The sequence below is a fragment of the Vanessa atalanta genome, chromosome 7, assembly GCF_905147765.1.
Source record: "Vanessa atalanta chromosome 7, ilVanAtal1.2, whole genome shotgun sequence".
NCBI lineage: Eukaryota > Metazoa > Arthropoda > Insecta > Lepidoptera > Nymphalidae > Vanessa > Vanessa atalanta.
In genome coordinates, this window is record NC_061877.1 from 8,591,314 (window position 1) to 8,607,137 (window position 15,824).

Here is a 15,824-nt window from a genome sequence, read left to right on the forward strand (position 1 = left end):
CCCGGTACATAACAACAACAATATTAGAATAAAGTGCATCGATTTTAAGTTACTCTGTTTGTTCAAAATTTCGCGTAAACAATGAGCAGTCGAGGATGAAACGCTAGAGTATAGTAAAGCAGACGTTTTATCTATACGTGTTGAATACTTACGTAAAGTAAGAGATTATTATTAAATACATATTTATATAATTTTTTTAACTTATTATGCATTTTTCAGGAAAGTATAAAATCTCAGAAAAGTCAAGACGTTAAACCTAAAGCACTTTACAGCTTCCTCACGAAAACTCTTCAGGACGTCAAGCAATTTAGAATACAGCACTTATGTGAATGAGAGATCTTATATCTTATTCCAAATGTTTGTAAGTTATATATTTACTGTTATATATTATGTAAATATAGTTAAATACTTGACTTTTCACAACACTAATTAGAACTAATCTAATCCAAAATTGATATTTTTTTTAAATAATGAGTAGGTCCACCCAGCCAGGGGTACATGTCAGTCACCTCCTCGTGGTGTACCCTGGGCAACGGGGCCGGCTTGAGCTTGCTCGTCGGCCACGGCTAAGACTGGCGGGAGGGATGCCGCGGGGCTGCTCCTGGTACGTCCCTGATCGGCGTCAGGGTGGACCATGTGAGTGGCCTCGTTGGCTAGGAGGGAGTGGGAGGGCTCGCTACTCGAGCCTCCCAGGTGTTTTACACCGGCGGTCAGCGGCGGAGCCTACCATCTTATCCGCCGCAGGGCGTCAGCTTCGTTGACGCCCAGCCTCCAGTGGCGGACTCGGGGGAGTTCGCCACATTTCCGCGTGGAGGATGAGGGGGAAGGCGCGCACTAGGCGCGCTTTCCATGAATATTCAGCCGCCTTACGGCGGCTGCCGCTGGTGGGGTCGTGGTTGCATGCCCTTGGCGATCCCGTGGCCTCACCACTCGGCGGCATGGTGGAAACCCGAGGATGGTTTTAGTGGGTAGGACTGGGCATTAGCACTAGCGTGCCCTGGCACGGGGCATTAGTTCCCGGTTGAGTCCCACATACCCGTCCCGGTCCCCCGACCGGGCGGCATGCGTAAATGCATTTCCTCCTCGTTAAACAAAAAAAAAAAAAAGGTCCACCCAGCGATTTTCAACCTCGGCGGCATTTCATACTCATCAACTGCATAAGAGATATTTTAGTGCATAAATGCATGTAAAAACACAGTCGCATTATTTTAAATAAGACTATTTATGACAGAACTAGAGCGGTAATCAAATACGACTGGCAAAATGTGAAGAACGAAGAAAGATTTCCAAATCCCAACCCAGCCCAGCGCTCCTGTCCTCGGGCCTCGGGACTACCTGATAGTGTACCCAATAGATAGAGATAGGTCAACAATGCAGTATTATTTTGTAATACATGACACAGTACAGTAACAGCCAATAAATTTTCCACTGCTGGGCTAAGGCCTCCTCTCACTTTGTGGTGAAGGTAATATATGACATTAAGCAATATTACATACATATTTTAATTTAATACAATCAACTTCGAGCCAAGTGAGTCGAGCACACGTATTTTTTTCGTTTATTCAAACGTTTTGTAAAACTACTGACGCGGATTACAAAATGAAAACGTTATTTTTTATTTACAGAAAAATAAATAATCTATGACAAATAAATAAAAATAAAAATAAAGTTACCGTGGCTTATATCTTAATAAACTAGATATTGTAAAATTATGTAATTTACTAGCAATACTGTCATCGGATAATGTGGGAAGAGAATTATTGTTATACATTTTGAAATTGAACATAACATTACACATGAACAACACACAAATGCACACAAAATAACATTGACTTTTCTGAAGATATTTTAGAGAACTCAGTCTCATATACTTACTAAGATTCCATGTATATACATAAGTGTTTTTAGCGTTCGCTTTAAAAGTCCCGAAAACAAAAAATGCTTTAACTAAAATGTGTTAAAAATGTATTACTCAAAAGTCAGAGCTCTCGCCGTCTGTCTCATTTTATTCATTTTCGTTAGGATTCTGAACATCATTAACTTCAGAGGCAGACATGTGCAAGTCATATATGTATATCCACCTTTTAAAAAATTTGAGCCACATTTTGAACAGAATTTCATTATTATCATATTATATATCATATCAAACTATACTTATAAAACTCATATCAAAAAAAGGTGTTATAGACCAAAAACTTTTTTTGGGTATAGGTATAATATTTACCAAGTTTATATACCAATAATTAAAGCACAGATTAAAAAAAGATTTGAAAAACCAAAAAACACAATGCAGCAATAATTCCAACAATCATAAATTTACTGCTAGGGTTAGGACTAGGGTTTACTGGACAGTGAATAAAATAAAACTCTGGTTAATATTCAGTATTGAAAGGAGCAAAACTTATTTATATATTCTTTTTGTTATAGCAAATATATTATTTGTATTTATAATAGATATCGGTAGAGTAGATCCTTGAAAGCGAATATATTTTTATTTTATTTTTAGTATTTACAATTATTTTATTTAGGGTGATTTTATTTCTTTACTTTCTACTATGACATTATACTTTACTCAATTAAGTGTATCTTTCATAACCACAACACTTTCTGAAACGCCCAGAGGTCTTAAATTACTATATGAGATTTTGCAACTTCCCACTTTGCGTAACATGTCAACATAACTGTTAAACTTTCTCAAGTTATATACGGTCATCCGCAGCTTTACCACCTAAGTTTTATCCCCTCGTAATATATTTAGGTCACCTTAGGGATTGTAATACATGTACAAATGAAAATAATATCTATAGATACAAAGTTATACTAATGGTGAATGTAGAGCAGTCAATTATTTGTAATTATATGAATTAAAAATCAGCCATAATGCTTAATATAATAAACGTATTTGTGTATATGTTCTACCAAGTGCAAATAGTGTGGTCTGACCTTTTTTACGATGTGTGAATTAACTACTGGTACTATTACACACATTTATTTAAGCCATGTAGTTCCGGTTCAGTAAAATAGCACCATCTCGTGGATGTATTAAAAGCAAAATACTTTTTTCGTCAAGATAGTTACCTCATCGCTAAGATAACATAAATTAAACACACGGAAATTTAGTACATAAAATACATTTAATATAAAATTGACCATCAGAGTAAGCTTAAAAAACACGAACATAATATCGGCCTAATTATATTCTATTAAAATACGTATAGGTTTTTTATATTAGATTGAATTTTTAATTGTCTTTGGTATTAGATTTAGCCAAACCGCGCTAAATGTGAAATACATGTAATTAAACATTAATTAAAACACCGCTGCAATTAGTAGGGCTTAACGACTACCCGCTCAGGGCAGTCTTAGAGAAATTAACCCCGGCATGTCCCCTACTACGGTACCGAAAATTAAATGTAATAGTTATGCATTCAATATTTAATTTGTTTTGTCTTCGCGGTACAAATTTTAGTGTTTATTATTACTGTCCTAGAAAAAGAAATATCTTTCGAGAATAATTGAAAATCTACAACATTTAAAAGTAAAGGTAAAATTCAATTAATAAATTAAGGATATCAGGATAATGTATTAGTTAATTATGTAATATTGGAGACAATTATTTTATTGAGGTTTAATACAAACATAATTTTAAGCCTTACTTGGTGGTAGGGCTTTGTGCAAACCGGCCTGGGTAGGTACCACCCACACATCAGATATTCTACCGCTAAATAACAGTACTCTGTATTGTTGTGTTCCGGTTAGAAGGGTGAGTGAGCCAGTGTAAGGCACAAGGAACATTACATCTTAGTTCCCAAGGTTGGTGGCGCATAAGTGAATGTAGGAAATGGTTAATATTTCTTACAGCGCCTTTGTCTATGGGCGGTGGTGACCACTTACCATCAGGTGGCCCATATGCTCGTCCGTCAAAAAATGCCATAAAAAAGCCTGATAAATAAGGAGAGGTTTTATTTATGACGGCTTAATTAAAAAATACTATACAAATATACATAAAACCTATATAAGACGACACGGCGCGTTACGAAGAAGGTTTAAGTATTTAATATTGCTATGCAAGCATGCGCTTCGCAATTTAACCAACTTTAAATGTATTACTATTGACATTACACTATTTAAATGTATTTACTGTTGACATGATAAGCGTGAATTTCATGTTGATTTTATTAATAATATCTCCTTTGTGTTTGCAAGTTAAGAATCATGAATTCACTCGGGTAATCAAAGAAGACACAAACAGTAAGCACGTTTGAAAAAGGTTTTTCGGAGATCGACTTTATCCATAATTCATGGGATCCCCTTAAGGAATAGACAGTTAGATGTCGCCGAGATCACTGACACAACTTCTATACCATTGGGAATAATCCAATTGCTTCCACCTAAGTCAATGACGTTTAGCTGTGTTTTTAAAAACAATAGAGTGAAAATTTATACTTCAAAAGGAAAAAAAACGGTTTACTGGTTGCAAGTCTTTACGCAATTCTGTCTGAGTTCCACCCATTCATCAGTTATTCTCTTGACAAAGCGAGAATACTTTGTTTTATTGAGTTTCAGTTTAAAGAGTACTGGTACAGTTTTCATGGTTGGTTAAAAATTTTGTAAATATTTCTTACAAAGCTATGGGTGATACTGACTACCTACTCAGAATCTTATATTTCCTAGTCTACCGTGGATCTTTACATATATAAAAATGTAATATGAAATAAAAAAATACTATACAAAACTGCTAAAAACACGAATTAATAAAACTTTATTCTTACTTCTATTTGCTTGATGTTAAAGTCAGTTATATGAATATAAAATTATGAATCATTTATTCAAACACGTCAGTTTTGACGTAATTGAAATACCATACAAAACAACTGTATATGTTTGATTTGATCGCGGGACCCTAAAGCTGTCGTCGCCTGGGGTGAAAATAAATCTTGCAAGATACAAGAAGGACGCCGCCTGCACGGTAACTGAAAATCAACATTGCCACAGCGACCCTTGTTTGTCCATTAGCTTGCCGCGAACTGAACAAACACAAGGCGATTCGTTGCCAAAGATTCCATTCTTACTAACGTTTTGTCACTTTTTATTTTCCCGGCTTACTTTGTTTTTGATTAAAAGAGAAATCACTGGACTTATAGTATCAAAAAGTTGTTTTAATAATGTTATTTTAACAAAGTTCAGACATAACAAATATCCCGAAATGCAGTAAAATAATGTTATTGTGTGCTTTTGAATAGAATTTATTGTTTTAGTTATTTTATTCTTTTATGTGAGAGAGTGGGACTAACACAATACATTTAAGAAGCAAATAACTTTATATCGATACTAGTATCCATTCAACAAACATTTAATTTATTTTAAGCAAATAAACTAAATACTATTATATATTTTATCGATGGTAATTGGGACTTTCGTCAATAGACATTGCAGGAATTGTTCCTCCAAATCCCATCAATACGAAGCCGCAAGATAGAAACATATTGTACAAATGTATTGTGTTTGAATGAAGACTAGCTGGTCAATGTGTATTTCGTTCAATGGCATTCGTAAATACAAAACATGTACGGACAGATCCGTAGCAATACTTAAATAAACATATATAAGAACCCATCGTGTTGCGACAGATCGTGCCCATTGCCCAACAATATGTTACTACAAAAAGTATTTAAAGTAAAATGTAGTCATTTTATTCTCATTGATATATACTACTTGTAGAGAAAGTCACTAAAACAATCACGCCTCTGTACCGGCAGTAGTATACCCCGTATTTGTATCTATACAATAATAGTGCTTAGATATGAGAAACGAACATAAAATTGTACTCTATACTGACTTCATGTTATAATAAAATTTAAACTGTCGACTTCAACTGTAAATAAAATTGCTATGTTGAGAGCCGCTGTCAAATGCTGCAAGCAGTGCGATGTATCTACTTGGCAAATAGCCATATCAATTGATTTATCCAATTCCTGTATCTGAAATGGGAATTTATATATTTCTAGTGACTTCGTAACAAAAGATGGATGAAATAATATTACACCAACGTATTAAAATAGCTTTTAATTAAATTCGGATTTAAAACATTTGATTATCTAATATACTAGTTAATTTTAAGGAAATTCATAGCTTTTTGTAATATCTACTACAATGAAAATTCAGAAGATATTTTTTTATAAATTTAGCATATGTATCACTTGGTAGGGCTTTTTTCATGCCTATCGTGGTAGGTAACACCAACTCATCACATATTCTACTATCAAGCGGGAAGTTAGTTTTGTTATGTTCAGGTTTGAAGGTCTTAAACCCTGAATTGAAATCCAAGTAAGTTTAAGATGGAAGCGTATTGACAATTTGTTATATTAATTTTTAGTATTTATTTTAGTGTGCATTCCTATGAGCGGTGACCACTTACCATCACTTAGTTTATATGGCAATTGGTCTACTCATATTAAATTAATAGCTAATAATAATAAATCTTGCTTAAATGATTTTATTACTCATAAGTCACAAAACATAATATTTAAAGAAAATAAAGTCCTTCCTACAAAGAAATTGAATTGATTAAGTTTTAAAGTTAAATGTATTATCCAAAAAGAAGATACATTTTTATGATAGTTTTTAATTGAACTCTTTGGCGAATATCAAAAGCACAAATGTTGTTTATGACATAATGACACGTATAGAATGCTTGAAATATTTTATAAAGATTTTTTGTCAAGAGAAACTATTTATATTTAATTTGTGATTACTAAAGCCGTTTTCGATAAAAACTCAATAAATAAGGAATAAAAATAATAGGAACTATACTATGTGGACTAAGAAACCTGAAAAAATATTTTATGACAATGTCAATATTAGTGATCCTAAAATTTTAAACCAGGCGCCTTTTAGGTTTCGGCGATGTCCTGTAATCGTAACGTTAGGTATACCATATTATTATTTGTTGCTAATTTAGTGTTAAAAAACTAAAATACTCATCAACAAGGGCGATAACGTAACCTAGATGTGTTGGGCAAAATTCTGCCAAATGCTTATCTGCACTGAAGCAGCCTATTGGAGCAAAACTCCAAGACTATAAAGTATAGGCAAATAATCCAGCAAAGCAAACTAATATTTTTATTAAAAATCGAATCAAATGCTTTGACCTTGTTTTACTCACAGCTGATTCACAAATCACGACAGTCGATGTACAGAAGATGCTAGAAGCTGGCATGAATATAGCCAAATTTAAAATGTCAAGCAGTACTATGGGAGATAAAATAAGGCTACTGGGAAAAATCGACAAAGCAGCAAGAGAGTGTTGCAAAAAATATAATGTTACAGACTGGCCAATAGCTACTTGTATAGAGTTGAAGACTTGTATAGTGAAAACGGGCTTATTGGAATCTGCAAGTATATTTTTAAACACATTCTACACACTTCATGTAACTACGTATTTGAAATAAAATATTTTACTACGAAGAATAATAAATACTTGTATCAATCAACAGACACACAAGTTAAATTTTAAATAGACAATGACTTACGTCAATAGAAATAATATTTTTTTTAATTTAAAATGATTAAAACTTTCCAGGAAAGTGAATTCATTTCACTGCAGAAAAACTCTGAAATTATTTTGACACAAAACGTTTCGTACTTTAACAAATGCAATGCTGAGAGGATTTTTGTCGATAATCCTTTTTTGGTGGTCGATGTGAAGGCCGGAACGGAAATATCGTTAGCAGCTGATGAAATTGTTTTAAAATGCACTGGTGTAATGGATGACAAGTCAATTAAATGCGTTGTCTCGAAAGGCGGCAAACTGACAAGCCTTTGTAGCGTGTGCACTAGGAACATAAAACATTCAAGACCACTGATAACAAAGAAAGATATAGAAATAATTAAATTTGCTTTAGAATATCAAGTAAGAAAGAGCATTTTTTATAACTGTTTTTGTAAAATTATTAATATGTTTAAGAATACAAAGGTTACTTGACACAAATTAGAGCACACGTTGAGGTGTTACTTTCTTATTTATACATATAATAAAATTGGAGTGTCTGTTTGTAATATTAAAATAACCGCTTTTTACTAAATGCTTCCATTTTTATCTGTCTGTCTGTTTGTTCCGGCTATGTAATATATATATATATTTATATTACATAATATAAATATGTAAAGAAATAATTTATATTATGAAATTAGAATTAATACATTTTCTTTATTTACAGATTGATACTATAATAATAAACTACGTTCGTCATCCAAATACAATTATAAGAATAAAACAATTTGTTAAGTCAATGAAAATAAAAAGGCCATTTTTATTATGCGGCATATGTACTGAAGAAGGCCTTGAAAATATTGATGATATAATAAAGGTGCTTATAAATTAAAAAAGAAACGATTGTCATACAAAATAAATAACATGAAAAATACTTTATCCGGGAAATCCAATAAATTATATAAAAACGATCATTTACAATCTGATTGTCTGTGTAGTCCCACAAGTGATAAATATTTAAACTAAACTGTTTACTATAGATTATAGAAAAACTAACGTTGATACATTTTCTTTATATAAATTAGTGTTATCGTGATCCTGTTTCCAGAAATTCAGCTCTTATAAAATTATTCACGAACTTACTTCTATCATTTCGCTTTTCTTTTTAAACTTCTACATTTGAATACATGTAATTGAATAATTAATATATTATATCTTAGGAAACAGATGGGTTGATATTATCTAGAGAATATTTACCTTTTGAAATAGATGTATCAAAACAATACCGAATGACTCAAATACAAAAAAGTATTGTAGGCAAATGTTTACAGGTAAGGTTATAAAAACAACTCTTTCTAATCTATTCATCTATCCAATTAAGGTTTTTTTTGATTATAATAATGAATAAAGTATATTTAAAAAAAATATTAAATAATATTATGTTGTAGGCAGGCAAGCCATTGTATGTATCTGGCGGTGTCTTTGATAATGCTCTAAAAACTGGTAATTTCATCGACTGTGAAATATCAGATGTGACGAACGCTGTGTTGGAGGGAGTCAGCGGCTTCGTGTTAAAAGATTGTTACGATACAGATCTCATAGTAGAAGTTTTAAAAGGGATGAACGAGCTGTGCTATACTATTGAACCATTGACATTAAGCAAGACAAACTTCTCTAGAATAATCAATGAGGTAATTATAAAACCAATAATAATCAATTATTTACATTAATTTATATTATAATAATATATTCTGTACAGATTAAAATGCCAGTCAACGCTGCGGAGGCCGCTGCTATATCTTGTGTTACTATTGCTAATCAGACAAACGCACGGGTGATTATAATACCGACGGTTAGCGGCAAAACGATCAGATTCTTGCATTGGCTGAGGCCGTCCTGTCTGATAATCACGATTAATACTGACGTACGCGTGATGCGATATCTTCGAATCTACAGAAGCATAATGCCACTTATGTACAATGGTTGGATATGAATATTTTTTTATAAGTTACAGTAGTGCAGATAAGTTAATTTGAATTTCATTGAAAATATTCAAGTGAAATTATGTGAGTAAGAAAAATATTTCTAAGAATGATTTTAATTTCAATAAAAAACACACAGAACTTCGGCCTGACTTATGTCAGTTTATTAATTATAAAAATTATCTCTATTAATGCTTCACAGTAACTTGTTAAATGTATGTATAATCGTTTTAAAATTTTAATGTTCCTTTTTATATTATAACATAGGGGAACAACATAACAATTGGGACAAGAATATATCAGCGCGTATCTTCTCAGGCGTGGAATACGCAGTCAAGAGAAGATGGCTTTTGTATGGGGATACATACATAACCCTTCAACGAGGATCCGAGTTCAGCTCCTTTTGTGATTCCGTCAGAATTTGGAAAGTCAGCATTACCAACAAACCTACAGTAGAGTAAGTATTTGTATTAAAATAAAATAATTGTTTAGTAACACTTAATTATTATTTTATCTGAATTATTAATAAGAATGTATAATAATTAATATACTTTATAACGTCAAGGACTTGTGATATAACCATAACGTGTTGTGTCGCAAAATCTTCAATTTATTTAATTTGATATAAGTTAATATCGCTCTTTTTTAAGATAATTCTGAACATTTTTCTTTTCAGATGTCCCGATGGTGATGAAAATCCTTTCCACTCTGAATTGTATTTAGAATAAATATCTAAATAAAATATTATAACATACAATATTAAAATGTTTGTTTCATGTTCCTATGCTTGGGTATTTACAAGCAGTTAAGAGATATTAGAATAAAATAATATTTGCGTGCAAAACTCGGTACATGTAACAGAAGTGAAACTTTGCATCATAAATGTTTCTTTTTAAAATTTTACACAAAGAAAAGTTATACTTCAAAGAGAAAGTATATAGAAAAACTTAATATCTTGGTTTTATAAAAATAATACTTCTTTTTTTTCACGCAATGGAAACCTTCGGCAAGGTACCAGGATCCCTGGGTAGGGAAACCGGCTTATGTGGGATTCCTACCCACTAAAACCACTGCGATTGGAGATCAGAATATAACGCATCCACGCATCCCCTCCCGTGCAGTGCTCCGCTCGTGGCTCGACGAAGCTCTCCTCGGGGGGCGACGGTGATCTCGCCCTCTGGCACTCTTCGTTCGTGCGTACTGTTATACCCCTACTTAGTAAGTGGTAACGCTGAGCCACTGGGTTAGAGCTGCAATGTCAGCAGTATAGGCACGAGAGACAGTAGTAGGGCTCAGCATCAGTTCAGTTCTCTTTCAACTTACATCCGTGACGGCTGCCTAAAGATCATTCTATTTCTTATTTTAATTCTATATCTTATTTTAATTCTATATCCAATAAAAATTAAATAAATGTTTAATTCTATTTCATTTCTTTTTTTTTAAAAACTGAATGAAGAGGGCCGATATAACATTTGGTGGCAGCGTAAAGGGATCTTTAAAATTAGTGGATCCCCGGTACGTCCTCAATCGTAAAAGTGTGTGAAAGTGTGTGAAAGTGAGTTAATAAAATCAAAAAGAAAAATCTCTGTTTCTGAAAAAACTGTTCCGTAAACAATATTACAAAGATAAACCTACAAAGTGAAAAAACTCAAGTGATTACCAAATTTATAAACGCACTTTTTCAATATAACATCAAGTTATACATGTGCAAAATATTCAGTGATAAAGTTAGAAACAAAATATATGTTATTCTTGTTAGCAAGAAACATAATCGCATCGTTGAAGCAGGAATTCATTTCTACACCTGATATGTTTTCTATCAAGACCACCGTGATGTACATTCTGTGAGTCTGGCTTATCAAATTACTATAATAATTACTGAGTAATCTATTGAATATAAATCTATATTGAATTATAAAATTGTAATTAGTTTAAACGTTCATAAAATAAGTGTTTCTGTTTGTCATTTTAATTTAGTAATTTGTCTTGATTGGTATCAATTATTAAATAATGGAATCTAAAGTGCCAAAAATCAATAGAGGTGAGGCTCTTCAGGTTCCGAGCCAGCTTGAATTACCCTCAGAGTCTGAAGATGATAGACCACTGCACTCCGTAAGCAATGACAATAAAAAACAGAAAGGCAAAAAAACAATCACAACGCCTGAACTAGATTTAAATATTTTACTTAAATTCATCAAGCCCTATGACGGATCTAGGGAAACCCTAAATTCTTTCATAATTAACTGCAATAATGCATACGATCTCGCGACTGACGTACAGAAGCCTATAGTTTTCAAGTATATTTTATGCCAACTCAGCGGGAAAGCTGAACTTGCTTGCTCGATAAAGGAGTTCATATCATGGGATCAATTAAAAGATTTTCTAAAAAACCAGTTCAGCGAGAGAAAACATTCCTCTCACTTATTAATGGAGCTTCAAGATTGCAAACAAGGCATAAACGAAACAGTATCTCAATTTTCCCTTAGGATAGAAACATGTCTTTCGCAACTTTTAACCGAAATTTCCCTTACTACCTCCAAGGCCAAGGAATTAGCAGGCCGAACTGCGGCCATGGAAGAATTGGCCCTTCATCACTTCTTAATGGGCCTCCATCCTAAAATTTCAAATATAACCAGATGTAGGGTACCTAGAACATTAAACGAGGCAACGAATATCGCTATATCGGAAGAGCGAATTCAACAAACCTTATATAAATCAGCTCCACGACCAATAAACAGACCGATTCGTAATAGCTTTGGCCCCAGACAAACCTTCCAAAGTCCCCAATATAACAAGCAGTATCCCCAGAATCCACCGAATTTTATGAAACGGGATTTGCCCATTCCTATTAAAAACCAACTGACTTGCAGATACTGCAAAAATATCGGACATTCTATTGATAACTGTAAAAAACGAGAATATAATAATAGATTTTACAATCAAGCTTCAATGTCTAAGCCACAACATCGAGTCAACTTCACCCATGAGGTCTCAGACGAAAGCCACGATGAAATTGACAATATAAATAACTATTCAAAAAACTATTAAATGTCTCGCGTCGGTGTCGTGTGAGACGCCATATAGAGCAAACCGACACCAATAGTTTAGCAAATCATACCAGACCCTCTGTATTTTCTATATCCACTGAAATTATTAAACCCGCTGAATCTAATAAAACCGCTGAATCTATTAAACCCGCTGAATCTAATAAAACCGCTGAATCTATTAAACTCGCTGAATCTCGTAAAACCTCTGAATCTATTAAAGCCGCTGAATCTAGTAAAACCTCTGAATCTATTGAACCCGCTGAATCTGATAAAACCGCTGAACCTATTAAACCCGCCGAATCTAGTAAAACCACTGAATCTATTGAACCCGCTGAATCTGATAAAACCGCTGAACCTATTAAATCCCCTGAATCTCGTATATCCTCTGCATCTCGTAAATCATTTGAATTTCTTGAATCCTCTGAATCCCTTGAATCTACCAAACCTAGCGAACTTAATCAACCCGACACTACTACGGAACGCAAGCGATCAAATTTCGAGATTTTTGAAATTACTTCTGATCCTACAAAAATTTTACTACCACATATCCAAATCCTTACCTCCATATCTAAAATTCCTTTATCTCTGTTAATAGACTCTGGATCGTCAATAAGCTTAGTTAAAGATAGTAGCATTCAAAACCTTCCAAAACTGACATGCGATGTTATAAATCTAAAAGGAATAGACCCCGCAGAGGAGTGTACCCAAACCATAGGATACTTTAATCTCAAATTACATATTTCAAAATCATCAAATAAATACGTAACACATAAATTTCACGTAATTAAAGAAATTAATTTACCTTACGATGGAATAATTGGTTCCGACATGTTAAACAGCTTCGGTTGTACAATAGACTACAACAAAGATATACTAAAAATTAATAATATAGATATTAAACTTCTGTTTCGTGAACCAATTTATATTATTCCTCCTAGAACAGAGATGGTAATTGAATGTTCCGTAAAGAATCCTGAAATTGGAGAAGGTTTTATTTTAGATCAGAAAGTGTCCGAGACTTTATTAGTTGCGAACTGCATCGCTAGAGTAAAATATAATAAAAGAGTGAATGTATCAATTATCAATACCTCTGATTCATCAGTTACACTTAATTCTAATCTTGATCTTTTAATCACCGCTAAACCTAAATCACTTCCTCATTTCCCTTCTTACCATGTTACTTCTACTAGTTCTGCTAAAGTCACTAATGCATATACGCGAACTCAATCGGTTTTAGATCAGCTTAGGGTATCTCACCTCAACGACGAGGAAATTAACGCACTCTATGACCTATGCTCAGAATATTCCGATATATTTTATCTATCTGGTGAAATATTAACTTGTACTACCGCAATAGAACACGAAATAAAAACGAATTCTGATATTCCAATACATGTCAAATCGTATCGATTCCCAGAGATACATAAAGAGGAAGTAAGGAAGCAAACCGAATTAATGTTAAAGCAAGGTATAATAGAACCCTCAACTTCCCCTTGGTCTTCACCCATTTGGGTAGTTCCAAAAAAAATGGACGCGTCTGGCCAGCAAAAATGGCGCGTAGTCGTAGATTACAGGAAACTAAACGATATAACGATTGGAGATACATATCCTATTCCTCAAATAAACGAAATCCTAGATCAACTTGGGCATAGTAAATATTTTTCAACTTTAGATCTTGCATCCGGTTTTCACCAAATTCCATTGAATCCAGCGGACGCAGCTAAAACAGCTTTTAACATTCCCCAAGGACACTACCAATTTACCCGTATGCCATTTGGATTAAAAAACGCACCAGCCACATTTCAGCGTCTAATGAATACCGCTCTCTCTGGACTTCAAGGAATAAGATGCTTTGTATACTTAGATGACATAGTTATTTATTCTTACGACTTAAAATCTCAAATAGAAAACCTTAGATTAGTGTTTAAAAAATTACGGCAATTTAACCTTAAACTCCAACCGGATAAATGTGAGTTTCTAAGAAGGGAAGTAGGATATCTAGGTCATGTGATAACTGAAGAAGGAGTGAAACCTAACCCGGAAAAAATTAAGGCTGTCATGTATTTTCCAACACCAAAATCTCCTAAAGATATTAAATCCTTTTTAGGTCTCGTCTCATACTATCGCCGATTCATTCCTGATTTTTCCAAAATAGCTAAACCATTAACGTTTTTACTTCGAAAAAATACTAGTTTTGAATGGGAAAATCCACAAAGACTTGCATTCGACTCGCTAAAACATAAATTAACCACTGCTCCTATACTCTGTTATCCAGACTTCACAAAACCATTTGTTTTAACATGTGATGCATCCAACTACTCTATTGGAGCAGTTCTATCTCAGGGCCCAATCGGTAAAGATAAACCCATTGCATTTGCTTCACGAACCTTGAATAAAAGTGAGTGTAATTATAGTACAACAGAGAAGGAGTTATTATCTATACTCTTTGGCTGTAAAACCTTTCGTCCATATTTGTACGGGAGAAAATTTCAAATAATAACTGATCACCGACCCTTAAAGTGGCTATTTAATCACAAAGATCCAAGCAGTAAGCTCCAAAGATGGAGACTTAAGTTAGAAGAATTTGATTATGATATAGTTTACCGCAAGGGAAAAATGAATTCTGTCGCTGATGCACTATCTCGCTATCCTGTAAACCCAATATACCCTGAAAACCTTCCATCTTCAATTCCTCGTGAGAATCCCAGTAAACAATTTTTAGTCAATCCAATACGTCCTGATAATGCAGCAAACCTTAATACTAACGAATACTCAAACTCCAGTGATTCTATAACAGATTTTGGCCCTATAAACTTAAGCCCACAAACCGAAGATCTCAATTTTGATTTTTGTGACTTAGATATTCCATCTCCTGAATTAACTTCTCAATCAGATCCCTTATTCATTCCTTGTTCCGAAAACAACCCTTCGATGCTAGATAACGTCATTAACACACAAGCCACCTCTTTCACTCCGAATCCCAATTCGAATAATATTGAAACAAAAGACCTTAGACAAGAAAACATCACTGATTCCAACACAGCCCCTGAATCGCCGTTTCAAGTTCCAATTTCTAAAAAGCTCAATCAACCTATCTCAACAAAGGAAAATATATCGAATCTTGCTTCTACATCTGACAATTCAAAGAATACTATAATTCACAATAACGATTATACAAAGTTCATCAAAGAATTTACTAATAAGACGAATCAATACGATACAAAAATAATAGAACATAATCAATCTCTACTGAATACACATTGTAACATCATTATTGTACCGACGTCAATAGACTTAGATGAG

General features: G+C 33.6%; 1 protein-coding gene across 1 annotated transcript; it reads left to right on the forward strand.

Annotated features, from left to right (window-relative positions):
- Nucleotides 1–6,814: 6,814 nt before the first annotated feature.
- On the forward strand, nucleotides 6,815–10,211 carry LOC125065440 (pyruvate kinase-like). Its single transcript, XM_047673020.1, has 9 exons — nucleotides 6,815–6,929; nucleotides 7,168–7,394; nucleotides 7,583–7,912; nucleotides 8,220–8,369; nucleotides 8,713–8,823; nucleotides 8,941–9,183; nucleotides 9,252–9,474; nucleotides 9,742–9,931; nucleotides 10,151–10,211. Exons 1-9 carry the CDS (start codon nucleotides 6,815–6,817, stop codon nucleotides 10,200–10,202), a joined length of 1,641 nt encoding a protein of 546 aa, XP_047528976.1. The 3' UTR covers nucleotides 10,203–10,211.
- Nucleotides 10,212–15,824: the final 5,613 nt, after the last annotated feature.